The sequence below is a fragment of the Phacochoerus africanus genome, chromosome 6 (genome assembly GCF_016906955.1).
Source record: "Phacochoerus africanus isolate WHEZ1 chromosome 6, ROS_Pafr_v1, whole genome shotgun sequence".
Lineage (NCBI taxonomy): Eukaryota > Metazoa > Chordata > Mammalia > Artiodactyla > Suidae > Phacochoerus > Phacochoerus africanus.
In genome coordinates, this window is record NC_062549.1 from 124,016,045 (window position 1) to 124,033,973 (window position 17,929).

At 47.3% G+C, this 17,929-nt stretch overlaps 1 protein-coding gene across 6 annotated transcripts in view; it reads left to right on the top strand.

Moving 5' to 3' along the window:
- BCAR3 (BCAR3 adaptor protein, NSP family member) overlaps positions 1 to 14,675 on the top strand; it is a 138,930-nt gene extending 124,255 nt beyond the window's left edge. For all 6 annotated transcript variants that reach the window (XM_047785270.1, XM_047785271.1, XM_047785272.1 and 3 more), the window contains 5 exons: positions 116 to 231; positions 3,946 to 4,117; positions 6,833 to 6,944; positions 12,558 to 12,770; positions 14,059 to 14,675. In XM_047785270.1, coding sequence (XP_047641226.1) covers positions 116 to 231; positions 3,946 to 4,117; positions 6,833 to 6,944; positions 12,558 to 12,770; positions 14,059 to 14,237 — 792 coding nt within the window. In that variant the 3' untranslated portion in view covers positions 14,238 to 14,675. The remainder of the gene's footprint in view (positions 1 to 115; positions 232 to 3,945; positions 4,118 to 6,832; positions 6,945 to 12,557; positions 12,771 to 14,058) is intronic.
- Positions 14,676 to 17,929: the final 3,254 nt, after the last annotated feature.

Genomic DNA, 17,929 nt, shown 5'->3' on the forward strand with positions numbered 1-17,929 from the left:
CAAGTCAGGCGTGTGCACACGGCCCCGTTCAGGGCATTTCCTCCCACGTGCTAAGTGTGCGCTCGCCGCGAGCCCCCTTCCTGGTCCAGTTCTTCTCAGCGTGTGTCCTTGACAGGTGGCCAGGATACTTGACGTCTCTGAGGAGATGAGGAAGAGCATGGGCGTGAACTCGGGGCTGGAGCTCGTCACCTTGCCGTACGGCCACCAGCTGCGCCTGGACATCATTGAAAGGTGAGCAGGTTGCTCTGCAGGAGTGGCCCTTTCAACTCCCAGGCGGTTGGAGCAGCAGGTGTCGGGGCTGGGCCGAGGCCAGGCTCCCCCCGGGGCCATCTCACTCGAGGGCATGAGGCCCGAAAGGCCTTTCCCAGAAGCCCTGGACAGAGAATTCCTGGAGAAGCTCAGAGAGACAGCCCAGAGCGGGTCAGGGGGCCCCACCTGTCCCCGTCCCTGCTCAGGCAGAGATCGACCGCGGCACAGGTCACTGCTTCTGCCAGCCTGGGAGGGGGCAGCATGGTGGGGGGCAGAACGCGGACACTGTGCCACCCCCGGGCTGCCTCCCTCAGCTGTAGCCCTTTGTCTCCAGAGCTCACCACTGCTTTAGGAACTCAGAGGGGGTTTGTGGGGAAGTCGGAAGAGCAGAGTCTCAACACGGTTTTCTTTGAGGGATGGACAAATGGGGGGATCAGAGGTCAGTGGTGATGGCACTTGGGGCCCAGCCTCTGAAGCATCACTGCCCTCTGCTCAGGAAAAGCCAGGACCCGGCTGCCCACTAAAACTCACTCATGTGAAGGCTGGATGTTTAGAAATGAGAAACGAGGAGCAAAGGCACATTTTTAAGAAAAGAAGCACTAGGCTAGATTTTCATAGTAAGTTGGCCTTTTGAACACATTTTTAAGGAGCTGATTCGGGCAAGACTATCTTGTTTTCTGTTTTGCAACCAGTTTCCCAGTCGCCGTGACACACGTATGGTCTTTCAGGGACAGCCGGGCCTTGGCAGGTCTTGAGAAAAGGGTAGTGATGCTTTAGAGGCCGGGGAACCCACAGGCCACCCGCCCCACCCCAGCTTTCCATGCTGGTCTGGTTCACGGTGCTGTGTACTACGACTCCACGGTGGCTGAAGTCTCATTCCAGTGGCCACTTGTCACATGTGGCTACTGACCACCAGCAATGATCTGAAGGACGAGCCGTTTTATTTCATGCTTAGGGTTTAAGTGTAAAGAGCCACATGCGGCTACTGGGCGGTGCAGCTGTCAGGCCCTAGAAAGTAAACGTGGTATTTCACACAGCCACCACCCCCACCCCTACCCCCGCACCCGGGGAGGGTGGACAGCAGCTGTGTCCAAGGTCCAAGGTTACCTGACCACAAAGCAGCTAAAGGAGTTCCTGTTGGGGCTCAGCAGCAAGGAGCCTGACTCGTATCCATGAGGATGCAGGTTTGATCCCTGGCCCTGCTCAGTGGGTTAAGGATCCAGCGTTGCCGTGAGCTGTGGTGTAGGTCGCAGCCACCACTTGGGTCCCGCGTTGCTGTGACCTGGTGTCACGCCTCTGCAGCTTCGATTCGGAGGGAACTTCCATATGCTGCAGGTGCAGCCCTAAAAAGCAAAGAGACAAGAGAGAAGCAGATAAAATGGATCCAGTGCTGTGGTTGCTGTGGCTTCCTGGCCGCGGAGCATCCGTGGACACATGCACAAGGCAGATGGAGGACTCCCGGAGGCAGGAGGGTGGGCGGTGGCCATGCCACTTTCTGCAGGCCCCCTGCTGGTTAATGCTCTGGGCAGCTGTAGGTCCGACTTCCGAGTATCTCTTCTTGCACGTGAGATCCATTTCAGCCGGAAATCTCCCTGGATTCATCGGTGCCATTAGGTGTGTGGGACGTGCCTTCTGGGTGCGGGCTGGGGTCAGCAGGCCTGGGGCTTCTCTCTGGGCCCTTTCCTGACCTCGCTGTGGTCTCCGCTTGCCGCCTGCCTGGGCTCTGGCTCCTGGGCTTCCCGTCCAGGGCTGACCGATGGGACCTCCTTGCGCGGGCAGGGGCGGGGTTTCCCTCTTTACCACGTGTTTGCTAAATGAAGGTCAAGGCGGTCGTCCTGGGGCATCAGACACAAACCACCCTTGCTTTTAAACTCACCCTCACCCATTCCCAGTCTACGCCTGGAATGTCCTTCCCTCAGCGTCTCCCGCCAACCTCAGGAGCTTCTGCTGCGGACCCACGGCGCTGGGCTGTTCTCCCTCCGCCGTGTGCGCAGCAGCTTCCAGGCAAATGTTTGCAGAATGCGTGGATGACATCACCGAGTTAATCGCTGATGTGGCGCCAGGTCTTAAGTAGAGAACTTGTTTTTTACGAAGGGCCGTTAAGACACAGGAAGAAAAACCACTGGGTAAAGAATCAGTTGAAGGGACCTGGGAAGTTAGTTGACTATTAGCTAAAAGAAACATCTAAAATGTTCCACGTAAGCTTAACCCGGCAAACGGGCAACAAAACTCAGAAAGCAGAGCAGATGGATGATAAGAATACACTTTTAGTCTATGTTAGGATCCATTAATTACTTCAGAAAGACGAGAAATTAGGAAAAGGAGAGAGAGAAGGAGGAAACAGGCAAAAGAGACCAGGATGGAGAGGGACAGAGGGCCATGCAGACGGTTCGGGAACAACGGCTTGTTCCGCGTTGCGGCGCTGGGGCTGTGATGACCTTCAGAGACACACACACACACATACATACATACATACATACATACACACATGGCCCTTCTCACAACAACCTTGTCCCCGTTTTGGAGACGAGGAGATGGGGAGGGGGGCCGTCAGGTAACAGCCTGAGGTCCCACCTCCAGAAGCACCCTCTGGACGCACACGTGCAAAGAGAGACAGCAGAGCCCACCCGGATGCAGCAGTCGCGAGAGACACTAGCGGTGCTCACGCGGGAGGAATCAGGCCTCTGCTCCAGAACAGCGACAGGCCAGCACGCCTGGGCCGGAGAGGAGCAGCTCCTTGGAGGAGCGTCCTGAGCCGTGAACTTTCACAACCAGGTGGCCCGAGTTTGAAAGCAAGTTGCACTGGAGCAGCCACAGCAGTATTGCGGCTTCGCCTCCAACACTCCAACCGCAGCCTGGAATTTGTTTACCTGAGGCGGTTCTGGCCCCAGGCAGGAACCCTCGACCCTGGACGGTGGCAGGAAGGAGAGGCAGCCTACAGGCTGTGCCCCTGCCACCAGGAAGGAGACGGCGCTGCGACCCCGTTCACATTGGCCCCATTGTCCATAGAGAAAGGGCTCCCCTGCTTCCTGCTCTGGGCCTGCAAGGTTGACCTGTGCAGCTCGGGCTGAGAAAAGGGAGGATTGTTGGCAGACGCAAGTTTTCAATTTTCTTAGGGCCTGGCCTTGCAGGGCAATCCCGCCCGTCCACTGGCCCGCCTTTGTCCGCGTCTCCATTTATTCTCTGGCCTCTTGACCCCCAGACACTCTATTCTTAGCTCCCCATTCCTCCCTTTGTTCTGACACCCGTATCGTCTTCCTGGATCCAGCATGGTCTCTGTCCCTTCCATCCCTGTCCAGGAGGCTGGGGGGAGGTGGCCCGGGGCTCCCCCCAGGAAGGGCTCCCACAGTGTGCTGGGGACCTGGGGTCGCCCTGGACCTCACACGGTTCAAGGTGCAAGGAGCCACATGCACTTCTGAGCAGCTTCACCCCAACAGGGCCACCCCTGGACCAGGGTGGAGCGTGCCCCATCCTGGTTCGCCTGTCCCTTGTGATGCCACTCAGGACACCCGCTGAGGCCCCGCCCGGCCCTGCCGCATCAGCCTGGTGGCTGTGGCCTCTCTTGAAGTTGGCAACCAAATCGTCTGGGCTGCCAGCACGTCTCGGGGTGACAGCAGCAAAGGGTGAACGGCAGTCTGGCTCCATTTCCCCCTCGTCCCTCTGGCCTGGGCCTGACCGTGGTCTCCTCCCTCCCAGGCACAACACGATGGCCATTGGCATCGCAGTGGACATCCTGGGCTGCACGGGCACTTTGGAGGACAGAGCGGCCACCCTCCACAGGGTCATCCAGGTGGCGGTGGAGCTGAAAAACTCCATGGGGGACCTCTACGCCTTCTCGGCCGTCATGAAGGCCTTGGAAATGCCGCAGGTAAATTGCTACTCGCTTGGGGCAGCCCCGCGGGCCTGCGGGCACTCAGTGTTCTGCAGAGAGGTCTGCAAGCCCGTGCTCAGCACATCCCAGCCTATTTGAGTCCGTCTGAAAGGTACAGGAATCTTAGCGAACGCTGCTTTGATGGGGGGGGCACCCAAGAGCAGAGTCCTGGGTGTTCTGGCTCCGTTTTTAAAAACATCAGCCACACGCTGACAGCCTCCACTCTGTCTTTGATGAACAATAACAAGAGTCACCCTCAAGAGCAGCCAGTGTTCCCGAAGCACCAGTTAGGAGGATGCGTCTGGCCCAAGTGTGTTGTGTAAGAAAGTCGTCTCCTCTCTCGGTCACGGGCAGTGTGGGATGATGACTCGGAAACGGGGACGCGTTGGGAGCTGATTCCCGAGAATCCCTAGGTTATCTCGAAGTATGTTCCTCCGATCTCCTGTTACAGAATTCAGGTTCCCGGCCCATCTGCCATGTAACCCCCAGGCAGAGTTTCTGAGGTTGGGCCCTTGGAATTTACCTGCCCTGACAGACCGTCTTGAGGATGAGTGTCAAAACTGAAGCCTGTCTGTGATGGGAGGGCCCTCGTGGAGGAGAGCCATCCCGTGGCCTTGACGGCTCTGAGTCAGCACTCCCATTTCTGCCGTGCCAAGGCCCGGAGCTGGGACCACTTCAAGTGCCCGGTCACAGTCCCGCATGCCCCGTCTTGCAGCCGGTTACACCAAGCCCCCTGGCCACTTAGCTTGGCTGTTTCAGAGCCAGAGATTATCTCTGAAATCCTGCCGGTGCTCACTGGAGATCTGCCCGCAAAGACAGCCACAGCCGTGTCTCACGAGTCAGGGCACGTCAGGAGCAGAGCGGCCTTGCCTGAAAGCAAGGTCACCTTTCAAACAAGAAGTGGAACAACTTCATGCCTTCACCAGGAAATTCTGAGAGGGGCCGACTCCAGTTATAATATTCCAAGAGCTTTCAAAATCCTTAGATGCAGTGGAATTTTATAGGGTCGATATTTGAAATAAGAGTTCAGCCATATCTGCAGGATATGCAGACTTCTATATTAACAGGAGGGTTTTTTCATGCAGGTGTTTTTAATTTACATCATTTATTTCCCCTTATCTAAACCCACCTATAATCCCGAAGGCTGAGCTCACAGGTTAGCTGTGTGCATGGCCCTCCAGCCCAGGGCTTCCTCCGAGAGTAGCGGAGGGGCTGTTTTGTGGCATGAACGTGGTTGCTGTCCAGGACATGACTCAGCAACGGGGGACGTACCCCAAAGCACCTAAACATGCAGCCGCATCAGACGCGTCCCTTCTGGAGCCCTTCAGCAGGGAGGGGACAGAGTCCTCCAGGGTTTTCAGGGCCCTGGGGTGAGCTTGGGGTGGTGTGGGGGGGGCAGACCCTGGAAAACCCAGGAGTCAGGTCATATGCTGTGTGTCATCAGGTCCACCTGCCCCGGTTCTGCAGCCACATGTGCTGCCTTCTCTGCTCAGCTTCTGGTACAGAGAGAGCATCCAGAGACAGATGGGCCTGTAGCTGAGACAGGGGCTCCTTTCCGCAAGGCGGATGCTTGGGGAGGGGAGGGGAGGGGAGGGGAGGGATCATGACAGGAGAGGGCGGCTCAGTGGGGAGGGGGAGGAGAAGGGGTCCCGAGAGGACGGCGGGGCACGGCGGGGCCAGAGGAAGACCAGCCACGTCCTTTCCTTCCCAGGGAATCTGCTGACGGTGATCCATTCCCACCTCCGCTCTCGGAGGCCAAGGCAATGAACCTCAGCGCTGCCATTTAGCAGCTGTGAAGTCTTGAACAAGTTACCTAATCTCTTCTGTTTTCTGACCAGTGTAATGAGGCCAAAACCCCTGCCTCACAGGGCACTGCGAGGATGAAATGAAATTCCTCAAATACCTGACAGTTGGCTCTCATTTCCTAAATAGCTGTGCCTCCCCTCCCCCGGTTTCATGTAGAAAATGTCACACACGGGCTTGCTGGTTTTAGGCTGTGAGTGGGGGACCCTTTGTCTAAGGGCAGCCAGAGTCCGTGGCCTATGTTCGTGTTGACGAAATTGTTCCCAAAGAAATGAAAAGGGATGAGTAGTTGGCATCATGTGCTCTAGGCACCTTTTCACATGTCTCCGACGCTATTACTTACAAGTCACGTTAACAGGCTGTGCACACCGCGTTCCTGTGTCCTCACACCAGGTAAACTCTATGCCGGGCAGTTTGCGGCTCTTATCAAAATTTAAAATATGTATGTTTTTTGACCCAGTAGTTCTACTTCTCAAAAGTTATCCTCCAGATGTTTTTAGAGCGGTGCACATCTGTAATATCTTTGAGATAATTTAGGGGGAAAATATGTTTAAAGCTTCTTCTATAAGAGACTAAAATTACAGTTTATGCCCGAAATGGACCATTAGGCAGAAGTTTAACAAGACCAGGTTGTTCTGTGCTGTTTCGTATGTACTTACATGGAATAATTTCCAAACAAGAACAGGAAAATACGTGTGGTATGCTATGCATTTATTTATTTGGAAAGCTGCGTGGGTCTGTTGGGCCGTTATGGCAACTTGGTGTGCGGAGGGGTTGGGGATTAGCTTTTTCCTTTCAACTGCTTTGAGTTCTTACCATGGACATCTATGACCCATTCCAAAACTTAAGCAAAAGGGTGATTTTAAAAAGAGCCTTTTCCAAAAACGGCAACCCCCTTCTTTCTTACAGATCACGAGGCTAGAAAAAACGTGGACGGCCCTGAGGCACCAGTACACCCAAACCGCCATCCTCTACGAGAAACAGCTGAAGCCTTTTAGCAAAATCCTGCACGAAGGCAGAGGTGAGCTCGGCGTCAGTGCGAGCGGGCCTGGGTGGCTGCCCTGGCAGTGTCACCTCTGGTCTGGTTTGATCAAAGCACTTAGTGGGGCATGTTACGGAGCTCCAAGCGATCGGCAGGATTTTTTTTTTTACTTTATTTTTTATTGTTATTTCCCCAGCACGCTTTTTTTCTTTCCCCACTGTACAGCATGGGGACCCAGTTACACATACATGTATACATAATTTTTTCTCCCATTGTCGTGCTGCACAGCAGGATCTCATTGTAAATCCATTCCAAGAGCAATAGTTTGCATCGGTTAACCTCAAGTTCCCAATCCCTCCCCCTCCTTCCCCCTCCCTCCAGGCAACCACAAGTCTATTCTCCAAGTCCATGATTTTCTTTTCTGTGGAAAGGTTCATTTGTGTGGTATATTAGATACCAGATATGAGTGATATCATATGGTATTTGTCTTTCTCTTTCTGACTTATTTCACTCAGGATGAAAGTCTCTAGTTCCATCCATGTTGCTACAAATGGCATTATGTCATTCTTTTTTATGGCTGAGTAGTATTCCATTGTGTATATATACCACATCTTCCTAGTCCAGTCATCTGTTAATGGACATTTGGGTTGTTTCCATCTCTTGGCTCTTGTGAATAGAGCTGCAATGAACATGTGGGTGCATGTGTCTTTTTTAAGGAAAGTTTTGTCTGGATATATGCCCAAGAGTGGGATTGCTGGGTCATATGGTAGTTCTATGTATAGACTTCTAAGGTATCTCCATACTGTTCTCCATAGTGGCTGTACCAGCTTACATTCCCAATAGTGCAGGAGGGTTCCCTTTTCTCCACACCCCCTCCAGCATTTGTTATTTGTGGACTTATTAATGATGGCCATTCTGACTGGTGTGAGGTGGTATCTCATGGTAGTTTTGATTTGCATTTCTCTAATAATCGGGGATGTTGAACATTTTTTCATGTGCTTGTTGGCCATAGGTAGATCTGCAGGATTTTTGATGGGTCATACAAGGCTTTCATCAGATGACAGCGTGACTTGTAGGTTTGCAGTTGCTAAAACAAGACGTGGGCTACTAGTCACCTCATTCTGTGCTTAACTTCATACGGTGAGGTATAATTGACATAACCTGATTTTAGTTTCAGGTGTATAATAAGGATTTGATATTTATTTGTTGCAAAATGATCACAATGAGTCCAGTTAACATCCACCACCAAACATAGTTCTTTTTCCCTCGTGTTGAAAGCTCTTCTCATGATAGGAGCTTTCACCATCCATCCTGCTAGGTGCAAACGTGCAAGACAGTATTAAGTGTAGTCACTATGCTGTATATCACACCCCCAGGACCAGCTCATTTTAAAACTGGAGGTTTGCACCTTTTGATCCCTTCACCCATTTCACTTCTGCCTCTGCCCATCCCAGGCAACCACCAATCTAGTCTCTAGATCCATGAGCTCAAGGGGTGTCTTTATCATTGGTTTTTGTTTTTGTTTTTCTTAGATTCCACATGTAAGTAAGCTCATACGATAGGTATCTTTTTCTGTCTGACTTATTTCACTTAGCATAATGCCTTGAAGTTTCATTTGTGGTGTCAAAATGGCAGCCTTCTTTTTCAATGGCTGAATAATTATGTATCTATGTATATATGTGTGTATATATATGTATATGCACATGCCACATTTTTTAAATTGAAGTGTAGTTGATTTATAATGTGTTAGATTCTGGTTACAGTAAGGTGGTTCAGTTATACATATATGTATTCTTTTTTCATATTCATTTTCCTTATAGGTTATTACAAAATATTGAATATCATTCCTTGTGCTATACAGTAGGACCTTGTTGCTTATCGATTTTATACATAGTAGTTTGCATCTACTATTACCAAACTCCTATTTTATCCCTCCCCTACTTTCCGCCTTTGTTTTTATATGTTGGGAGTTGGTTTCTGTTTTGTAAATAAGTCCATTTGTATCATATTTTAGATTCCACATATAAATGATATTTGTCTTTCTCTGACTTACTGTGATAATCTCTAGATCTATCCATATTGCTGCAAACAGCATTATTTGATTCTTTTTAATGGCTAAGTAATATTCCACTACCACACACCCCCCACATCTTCTTTATCCATTTATCTGTCAGTGGACATTTAGATGACTTATATATCTTGGCTATTGTAAATAGTGCTGCTATGAACACTGGGGTGCAGGTTATCTTTTCAAACTAGAGTTTTCTCCAGATATCTGCCCAGGAGTGGGATTGCAGGTTCATATGGTAACTCTGTTTTTAGTTTTTTAAGGAATCTTTATCCTGCTTTCCATAGTGGCTATGCCAGTTTACATTCCCACCAACAGTGCAGGAGGGTTCCTTTTCCCCACACCATCTCCAGTATTTATTGTTTGTGGACAATTTAATGATGGTCATTCTGACCAGTGTGAGGTGACACCTCATTTACTTTTGATTTACATTTCCCTAATAATTCGTGATGTTGAGTATTTTTAAATGTTGAGTATTTTAAATTTGGGCATCCGTATGTGTTTATATATTTTGGAAATTAAGTCCTTGTCAATCACATCATTTGAAATGTTTTTTCCCAGCCCATAGGTTGTTCTTTCATTTTGTTTATGGTTCCCTTTGCTGTGCAAAAGTTTGTAAGTTTGATTAGGTCCCATTTGTTTATTTTTGTTTTTATTTCTATTGCTTTGGGAGACTGACCTAAGAAAACATTGCTGTGGTTTATGTCAGAGAATGTTTTGTGTTCTCTTCTAGGAATTTTAGAGTTTAATGTCTTATATTTAAGTCTTTAAGACATTTTGGGTTTGGTTGTCTATTTATTTATTCATTTCTGCTTTTTAGGGCCGAACCCATGCCCATATGGAGGTTCCCAGGCTAGGGGTCAAATCAGAGCTGTAGCCACCAGCCTACATCACAGCCACAGCAACATGGGATCCGAGCTGCACCTGTGTCCTGCACCACAGCTCATGGCAATGCCGGATCCTTAACCCACTAAGTGAGGCCAGGGATCACACCCACAACCTCATGGTTCCTAGTTGGGTTCATTAACCACTGAGCAACGATGGGAACTCCTGTGAGTTCTTTATATTTTTTATATAATTAACCCCTTATGAGATACATGATTAAAAAATATTTTCTCCCATTCAGTAGGTGGCCTTTTCATTTTTTGATGGTTTCCTTTGCTGTTGAGAAGCTTTTTAGTTTTGTGCACATGTTTATTTTTGCTTTTGGGGTCAAATCCAAAAATATAAATTGTACCAGGACCCAAGTCAAATAGCTTACTGCCCATGTTTTTCTCTAGGAATTTTATGATTTTGGGTCTTAAACTTGTTTTTAATCTATGTAGAGTTGATTTCTGTGTATGGTGTAAGATAGTGGTTCAGTTTCATTCTTTAGCATGTAGCTGCCCAGTTTCCCCAGCACCATTTATTGGAGAGATTGTTCTTTTCTCATTGTATATTCTTGGCCACTTTGTCACAAATTAATTGACCATATGTGTGTGGTTTTGTTTCAGGGCTCCCTCTTCTGTTTCCCTGATACATGGGGCTGTTTTTATGCTAGTTCCATGATGTTTTAATTACTATAGCTTTGTTATATAGTTTAGAATCAAGGATTATGGATTATGATGCTTCTAGCTTTGGTCTTTTTTTTTTTTTTTTTTTTTTCCCCCTCAAGATTGCTTTAGCTATCCAGGATCTTTTGTGGTTCCACATCAATTTTAGGATTGCTTTATTTTTGTGAAAAATGCTATTGGAATTTTATAAGGATTGCATTTGGTCAGCAGATTGCCTTGGGTAATATGGACATTTAACAGTATGAATTCTTCCATTCCATGAGCACAGAATATCTTTCCATTTACTTGTGTCTTTGTCAGTTTCTTTCATCAGTATCTTAGAGTTTTCAATATGCAGGTGTTTCATCTCCTTGGTTAAATTTATTCCTAGGTATTTTATTCTTTTTGATGCAATTATAAATGGAATTATTGTCTTAATTTCTTTCTGATAGTTTGTTATTAGTATATAGAAATGGAGCAGGTTTTTATGTTTATTCTGTATCTTGCAACTTTACTGAATTTGTTTATTAGTTTTAACAGTTTTTCATGGAAGTCTTGAGCATTTTCTATGTATAATATCATGTCACCTATAAATAGTAACAGTTTTACTTTTTCCTTTCCAGTGTGGATGGGTTTTCTTTCTTTTTCTTGCCTAACTGCTCTGGTTAGGACTTTCATTGCTATGTTGAACAGAAGTGGTGAATAGGCATCTGTTTATTCCTGATCTTAGAAGGAAGAATTTTAGCTTTTCATCGAGTGTTGTGTCAGCTGTGGGCTTGGTATATGTCTTTGGTTATGTTATACATTCCCTCTGTACCTACTTTGTTGAGAGTTCTTATTATAAATGGTTGTTGAATTTTTTTTTTTTTTCTGATGGCCACACCTGTGGCATATGTAAGTTCACAAGCTAGGGGTCAAATTGGAGCTGAGGCCTACACCATAGACCACAGCCGTGGCAACACCAGATCCAAGCCACATCTGTGACCTATGCTGTAGCTTGCACCAATGCTGGATCCTTAACCCACTGAGCAAGGCCAGGGATCAAACCCATATCGTCAGAGACAACACTGGGTCCTTAACCCTGTGATCTACAACAGGAACTCCTCATGTCGGTTTCTGCATGTTGAACTGTCCTTGCACCCTTGGAATAAATCTCACTTGATCACAGTGTATGATCTTTATAAATACATTGTTGAAATCAGTTTGCTAATATTTTGTTCAGGATTTTTGGATCTATGTTTATTAGGGATATTGGCCCATGATTGTCTTATCTTGTGGTGTTACGCAGGTTATAGTCCTATGAGACCCTGAGGCATAAGCCCCGCTGGCCGTCAGAGCTAAGCAGTGTAGAGGTGTCCTCTGGAGGCAGCCGGAAAACTGGACGCCAGACAAGGGTGCGAGCTGCTTTCAGGGAGACACCAGTGAGCTGGAGCGAGGCAGAGGGAGAGCACAAAGACGCCTCGGCCGTCGGCCTCCATTTGCCGAGAGGCCCTCTGAGGCCCCTAGCTGTACACCAGGCCAGAAGCCTGCCCCTCAGGCCAAAGCTTAAAGATTAGCTAATGAGCCTCATTTGCATAATGTCCAGGCCCCTCTCAACTGGCTGACTCTGCACTGAACCCTGGGGCAGGTGAGTCCCAGTTCACATTGTCGGTTTTCAGTTAGATGTTCTGGGGGTTTACCTCTGAGAATCTAGTCTTAAAAATTGGGGTGCCCCATGTGGGGTTCAAGCCCTTCGCTCCTGAAGAAGCTCCAGCTTTTGAGTTCCCTATTGTGGGCCCCTGCGCTAGAGGTGGGGCTTGTGGTGAGGTTGTGTCTGAGCTGCTCCTGCCTGCTCTGATGTGGGCCTTCTCTCATGCCCACTGCATAGGAGTTATCCAGACAGTGTTCAGGTTTTTCCAGAGGCCGCTGTTCCATATTTAGCTGCAGAATCAGTGTGTCTGCAGAAGGAGGTGAGCCCAGGATCCTCCTACGTTGCCTTCTTCAGCTGGAACTCTCTGCCCTCAATTTGAAAAAAAGAATTCGAGGTGAAGCACTCGACCCCTTGTTTTTCAGAGTCTACGTGTATTCCCCCGAACAGTGTATCAGTCCCACTGCTGATGCCCCTCGTTACCTTAATGGAGCGTGAGGCTGTCACTTTTGAAGGAACTGACATGTGGGAAAAAAACGACGAAAGCTGTGAGATTCTGCTGAACCACTTGGCAACGGCCCGACTCATGGCTGAAGCTGCCGACAGTTACCGGACCAACGCCGAGAGGAACTTGGCAGGTGAGAGCTGCTTCTGGTCGAGTGCTGTCTGCTGTGCCCAGTAACTGGAAAGAGGGAATGAAAGAGCATGGGTGCTCTCAGCTAGAAAAAGACCAATGGGGGAGAGGAAGGCGCGGGAACTCCATTTCCTGTATGACTGAGCATGACCTACTCTTCATTCTCTTAATGCCTCTGTGACTTGGGGATCTGTTTCTCCCTTCCGTCTTCGTATTCTGTTGTGTCTGGGGTATACACAGACAGAAAGGGTCCAGAAAGAATTGGTCAGCCTGTCTATCGCGAGTACCTCTAAAGCATCACCATCAGAAAAGCTGGACCCGCATGAGGAGATGGAGTCTGTCTGACTTGTCTGTGTTCCTGTTTCTTCCCAGACACCCTGGGAAGGAAGCTCCCCTGCTCTTGGCACCAGAGGGTCCAGCATAAGCAAAGGCCCCGAGGGAGCTGGGGGGAAAGCATGAACCCCAAGTACTTGGCTTTGGATTAGTGTAAAAGGCGTCGTAAGGAGCGGCCACCCAGGCTAAGGGGGCGCTGGAGACAGATGGGCAGAGCTGTCGTGGGGGCCGGCAGCTGAGGAGGAGCCCGTGGGAAGGTTTGAAACATGGGATGCTGTCGTCACATGGTCAGATCGACGTTTTAACTCTGGCAACTGTGTGGAGGAAGGGCGGAGGGCTGAAGCTTTGAGGCAAAGAGACCACCTAGGAAGCAAGTGCAAGAACCAGGGCTTTACCCATGCCGAGGTCAGGGATGACTCTTTTCTCCGGCTCCCTCTAGAATTCTTAACACTCTCCAAGGGCCCCGCGGTTGGAGCCACAGGGTTCAGACCCAGATGGGGCAGGCGAGGCCATGTTACGGAATTCCGTTTACATCCCGTTTCTAGAAAAGGCAAGACAATAGCGACAGAAAGCAGCTTCGTGGTTGGCTGACTGGAAAGAGGTTCTGGGGGATTTTTGAGGGTGATGGCAGGTCGTGCTGGTTGTGCAACTCTGCAGCGAAAAGGGGTGAATCATGACAGGCAAATTATACATCAATACAGCAGTTGGTTTTTTTAAACAAAAGGTCCTTTGCTCATCACACTGCAACCCAGAGTGGCTTGTGAGACCCAAATTTTACCTATCACGTCCAGTGAGTTCACCTGTTACCCTTCTCGGAAGGCGCTGAGTCCTTGGGGAGGCCCTGCCCTGCCCCGTGTAGAGAGAGGTTCGTTTTGATCCTCCTTTCAACTCGAAAGTTCAGTCTATTTTCAACACTGTGTTTCAGGCAGAACCGAAGTTTTTTGTCTTGTTTCGATTAGGTTTTCAACCAGATGAAGAAATGAGTGAAATCTTCAAGACCGAATTCCAAATGCGATTGCTCTGGGGCAGCAAAGGGGCGCAGGTCAATCAGACGGAGAGATACGAGAAGTTCAACCAAATTTTAACTGCCCTCTCACGTAAACTGGAACCTCCTCCTATGAAGCAGGCAGAGCTTTGATAACGCGCCAGAGAACGTCAGGATCGAATGTCAAGCTTCTCCAGTTTCTCCTTTGGGAAAGCTTATCATTTGATGAAGTAATCATGTGCGAATCTGACAATATACAAGCTTTTAGTATCCACAGGATATTAAACATGTAAATTGCACAGAGCACACTTATTTATGAATTGTTTAAAATTACTACTGATTTTAAAATGAATGATAATTTATTAAAGTAACTATTGCTAATGTTGTCATCAGCAAATCTAAGACCCAGCTCTGTTGGCTGGTTGCTCCCTGTTACTGAGATATTTCACCATTTTCGTTTTATTGCCATGTCAGCTAACTGTAAATAGAAGAGTTTTAAAAGCACGAAACATTTCAGAAGGTATCAGTTGTATGATATTCTTTAAATATGAAAAATGTACATAGTCATATGCAAATATATCTTTTTGTGAACAACTGTATCCGGTCTCTTTAATATTAAACAATTCATTGCAGGACAATAATTCTACCTCCCGCCTTCCCTGGGTGCCTCTTCCTTTGCCACTAGGTCCTGATGGTAAGCAAGCCAAAATCAGTGACAGTGGCCTGGAAAATTGAAGGTTTCTGGCTTCAGGGGCAGAGAGAATAGTGATACACGTTTAGAACACCTGGTGCAAAGTGAGTACCAGGAGTTCCCGCTGTGGCTCGGCAGGTTAACAACCTGAAATAGTGTCCGTGAGGATATGGGTTCGAGCCCTGGACTCACTCAGTGGGTTAAGGATCAGCTCGGATCCAGCACGGCTGCGGCTGTGGTGTAGGCCGGCAGCTGCAGCTCCAATTTGACCCCTAGTCTGGGAACCTCCATATGCCACAGGTGCGGCCGTAGAAAAATAAAGAGTAGCATATGCTAGTACAGTTCATAACATTCACATATTTCTAAATAATTGACTTTTTTCTTCTAGCTGATAAGAATGCGTTTTCTAAGTTTGTTTTCTAGGTTTTGACTTCGCAAAGTGGATACTTTCTCGTTCACCAGTATCCACCTCAATTTTTTTCTGTTGTAGAAAATTTGAATTACAAGACTTTAATAAACTTCTATCACTCTGCCACCAACTATACATAGCAATTTGGTTTTTATTCCTATTGTCTAAATAATTTGGGGACCATAGAGAATAGTTTCATATCCAGCTTTTCTCAAATAAGTTGCAAAAATTTCTCCGTGGTGTTAAATAGCCTTTGAAAGATGATTTATTGGCTCCAGATAATTTCACCACCATCCGAAAAGAGGCCTACTGGAACCAAGTACATTGTCATCTGTTGAATACAATGGAAATGACAGTTTCAAATCCTGGGACACTATATTATCATTAATAGGGCCTAGAATCATGAAGCCCTTCTCCCCGTTTTTAACAGGAACCATCGCTTTTTTCATTTGCTGAAAAAATCCAAAGCACACTTCTGCTTTTGACAATATAGTGGCTCCTAGAACGCTTTCTATGACTACATTTTCATACCTTTAATGCACCGTTAAGCTTGAGAGAATGCGAGGAAAATCCCCAAGGAACAATCCTCTCCCCTCGCCTCACCCTCCAAAATGAGCAACACTTTTTTTTCTTGTTTTTTTGTTTGCATCCATGGCATACAAAAGTCCTGGGACCAGGACCACACCACAACACCAAACTGAGCCACAGAAGTGACAATGCCAGATCCTTAACCCACTGAGTCGCCAGGGAACTTCCAGGAATAACAAATTTAAATCAACTTGGTAAGAGAACTTAAAAGCTGGGGTAGCTCTAGAAAGCAGATACACTGATTCAGAGAATAGGAGGCAGTGTCTCAGGGGAGCAGACCATGAAATGCCTCCGCTAAGTAGGGAGCCTTAAAGAGTCCTGGCTAATAAGCTGGAAAAAAAAAAAATCCATCTGCCAGGAGAGAGGTTACCAGAAAGCAGTCCTGGCCTTCAGGCACAGCTACAGGAAGAAAAATAAGTGCAATGATCATGGACTTTGTTGAGGATTTGCACCTACAAGCCTGTCCTCAAACAGGTCTAAAGTTTACTTAACTCAAGAAATGGGTTTGCCATGGTCTCAGGTGGGTGGCAGCCTCGGGCCTGGCAGACATAAACCCACCCCATCAGGAGGAAAGTGTCTAGTGTCTCCACAGATTAAAGTAAAACAATACAAACATACATACATAGGACAAGTAGAAGCAGCGTGTGAAAAGCAAAATGCTGGGAGAAAACAAAGATTTATAACCCCAATACCGTCTGATACTGGAATTATAGTTTGGATCCAAAGCAAATCATATATGAATGTGACTAAAGAAAACATGAACTCAAACAGGAAATGAATATTTAAAAAAGATCATACATTAAGAAATTATGTAGACCCTTTAGAAATGTATTAATAATGAAATGAAAAACTCAATAGGTACTAATATTAAACAGAAAATCAGATCCAATTGATGCTTTAATGAGCTAGAAGACATATCTGAAGACCATGCCAGGGATACAGCAGAGACAAGAAGAGGAAAAACAGAAGAGAGGCTTAAAGGATTTGAAATAGAATGACTCAAGGCATCTCATCAGAGATTGAGAAGGCAAGAGAAGTGGGAGGAAGGAATTCATCCAGAGAAAGGTCTGAGATTTAAGGACTGGTAAGCAGAGAAACTGTAAAGCTTATAGGTATATCGAAACAAACCCTAAAAATAGTGCCCACCCTGTGAGGTTAAGACAGTTGAGGGAGTTCCCACTGTGGTTCAGAGGGTTGAGAACCTGACCAGTATCCACGAGGATGCAGGTCTTTTCCCTGGCCTTGCTCAGGGGGTTAAGGATCTGGTGTTGCCACGAGCTGTGGTGTAGGTCGCAGACACAGCTTGGATCCCGTGTTGCTGTGGCTGTGGCTCGGATTCAACCCCTAGTCTGGGAACTTACATGTGCTGCAGATGCAGCCTTAAAAACAAACAAACAAAAAAACCCAGCAATTACGAGAGAGGGAACAGGGTGTGACTTGTGAGGGGGATGTGGTGGTTTCCGAGGTGCTGGTGATGTGCCCACTCAAGTACTGACTTTCTAGGAACTTGAGCTGTACCTTTACGTGATATGCATTTCCTGATTAGCTAATATATTAACATGTTAAAAACATTTTTTAAAATATGTGATACTTAGGAATATTTCCAACAATAAGAACGTGGTGAAGGCATTTTTAAACTTTATTCTCAAAGTCTGAAAACCAGTGGAAAAAAAGTAAACCAAGACACCATGCTCATAAGTGAGAAGGTGTGCTATTAGAAATACTAGTTATTCAAACAATCTATATGTTCAATGCAATCCCACTGAAAAACACCACAGAACTTTTCAAGGTAACTTGATAAGCTTTTCTTAAAACTTGCCTACGGCGAGGAAGTCAAGACCATCCTAGGAGAATAACGGGGTGGGTGGGGACAGGGAGGGAGGAAATCTCTTCTATATAAAAAGCTCATTATCAAGTCACGGTAATCAAGAGACTGTCGTTAAAATTCTGACATGTGACAAGAGTTAACACTGCCTATCAGTGGGGGGAAGGATTTTTTAAAATAGATAATTCTTGTTCTTTTTTAAAAATAATTTTTGAACTGGTTAAGCAAACGAAAGACGGAGGAGAATGGCTCCTTACCGCCTATCAGACACCAAAATAAAATCTAGATGAATTAAGAACCTACCTGTGGGAGTTACCGTGGTGGCGCAGTGG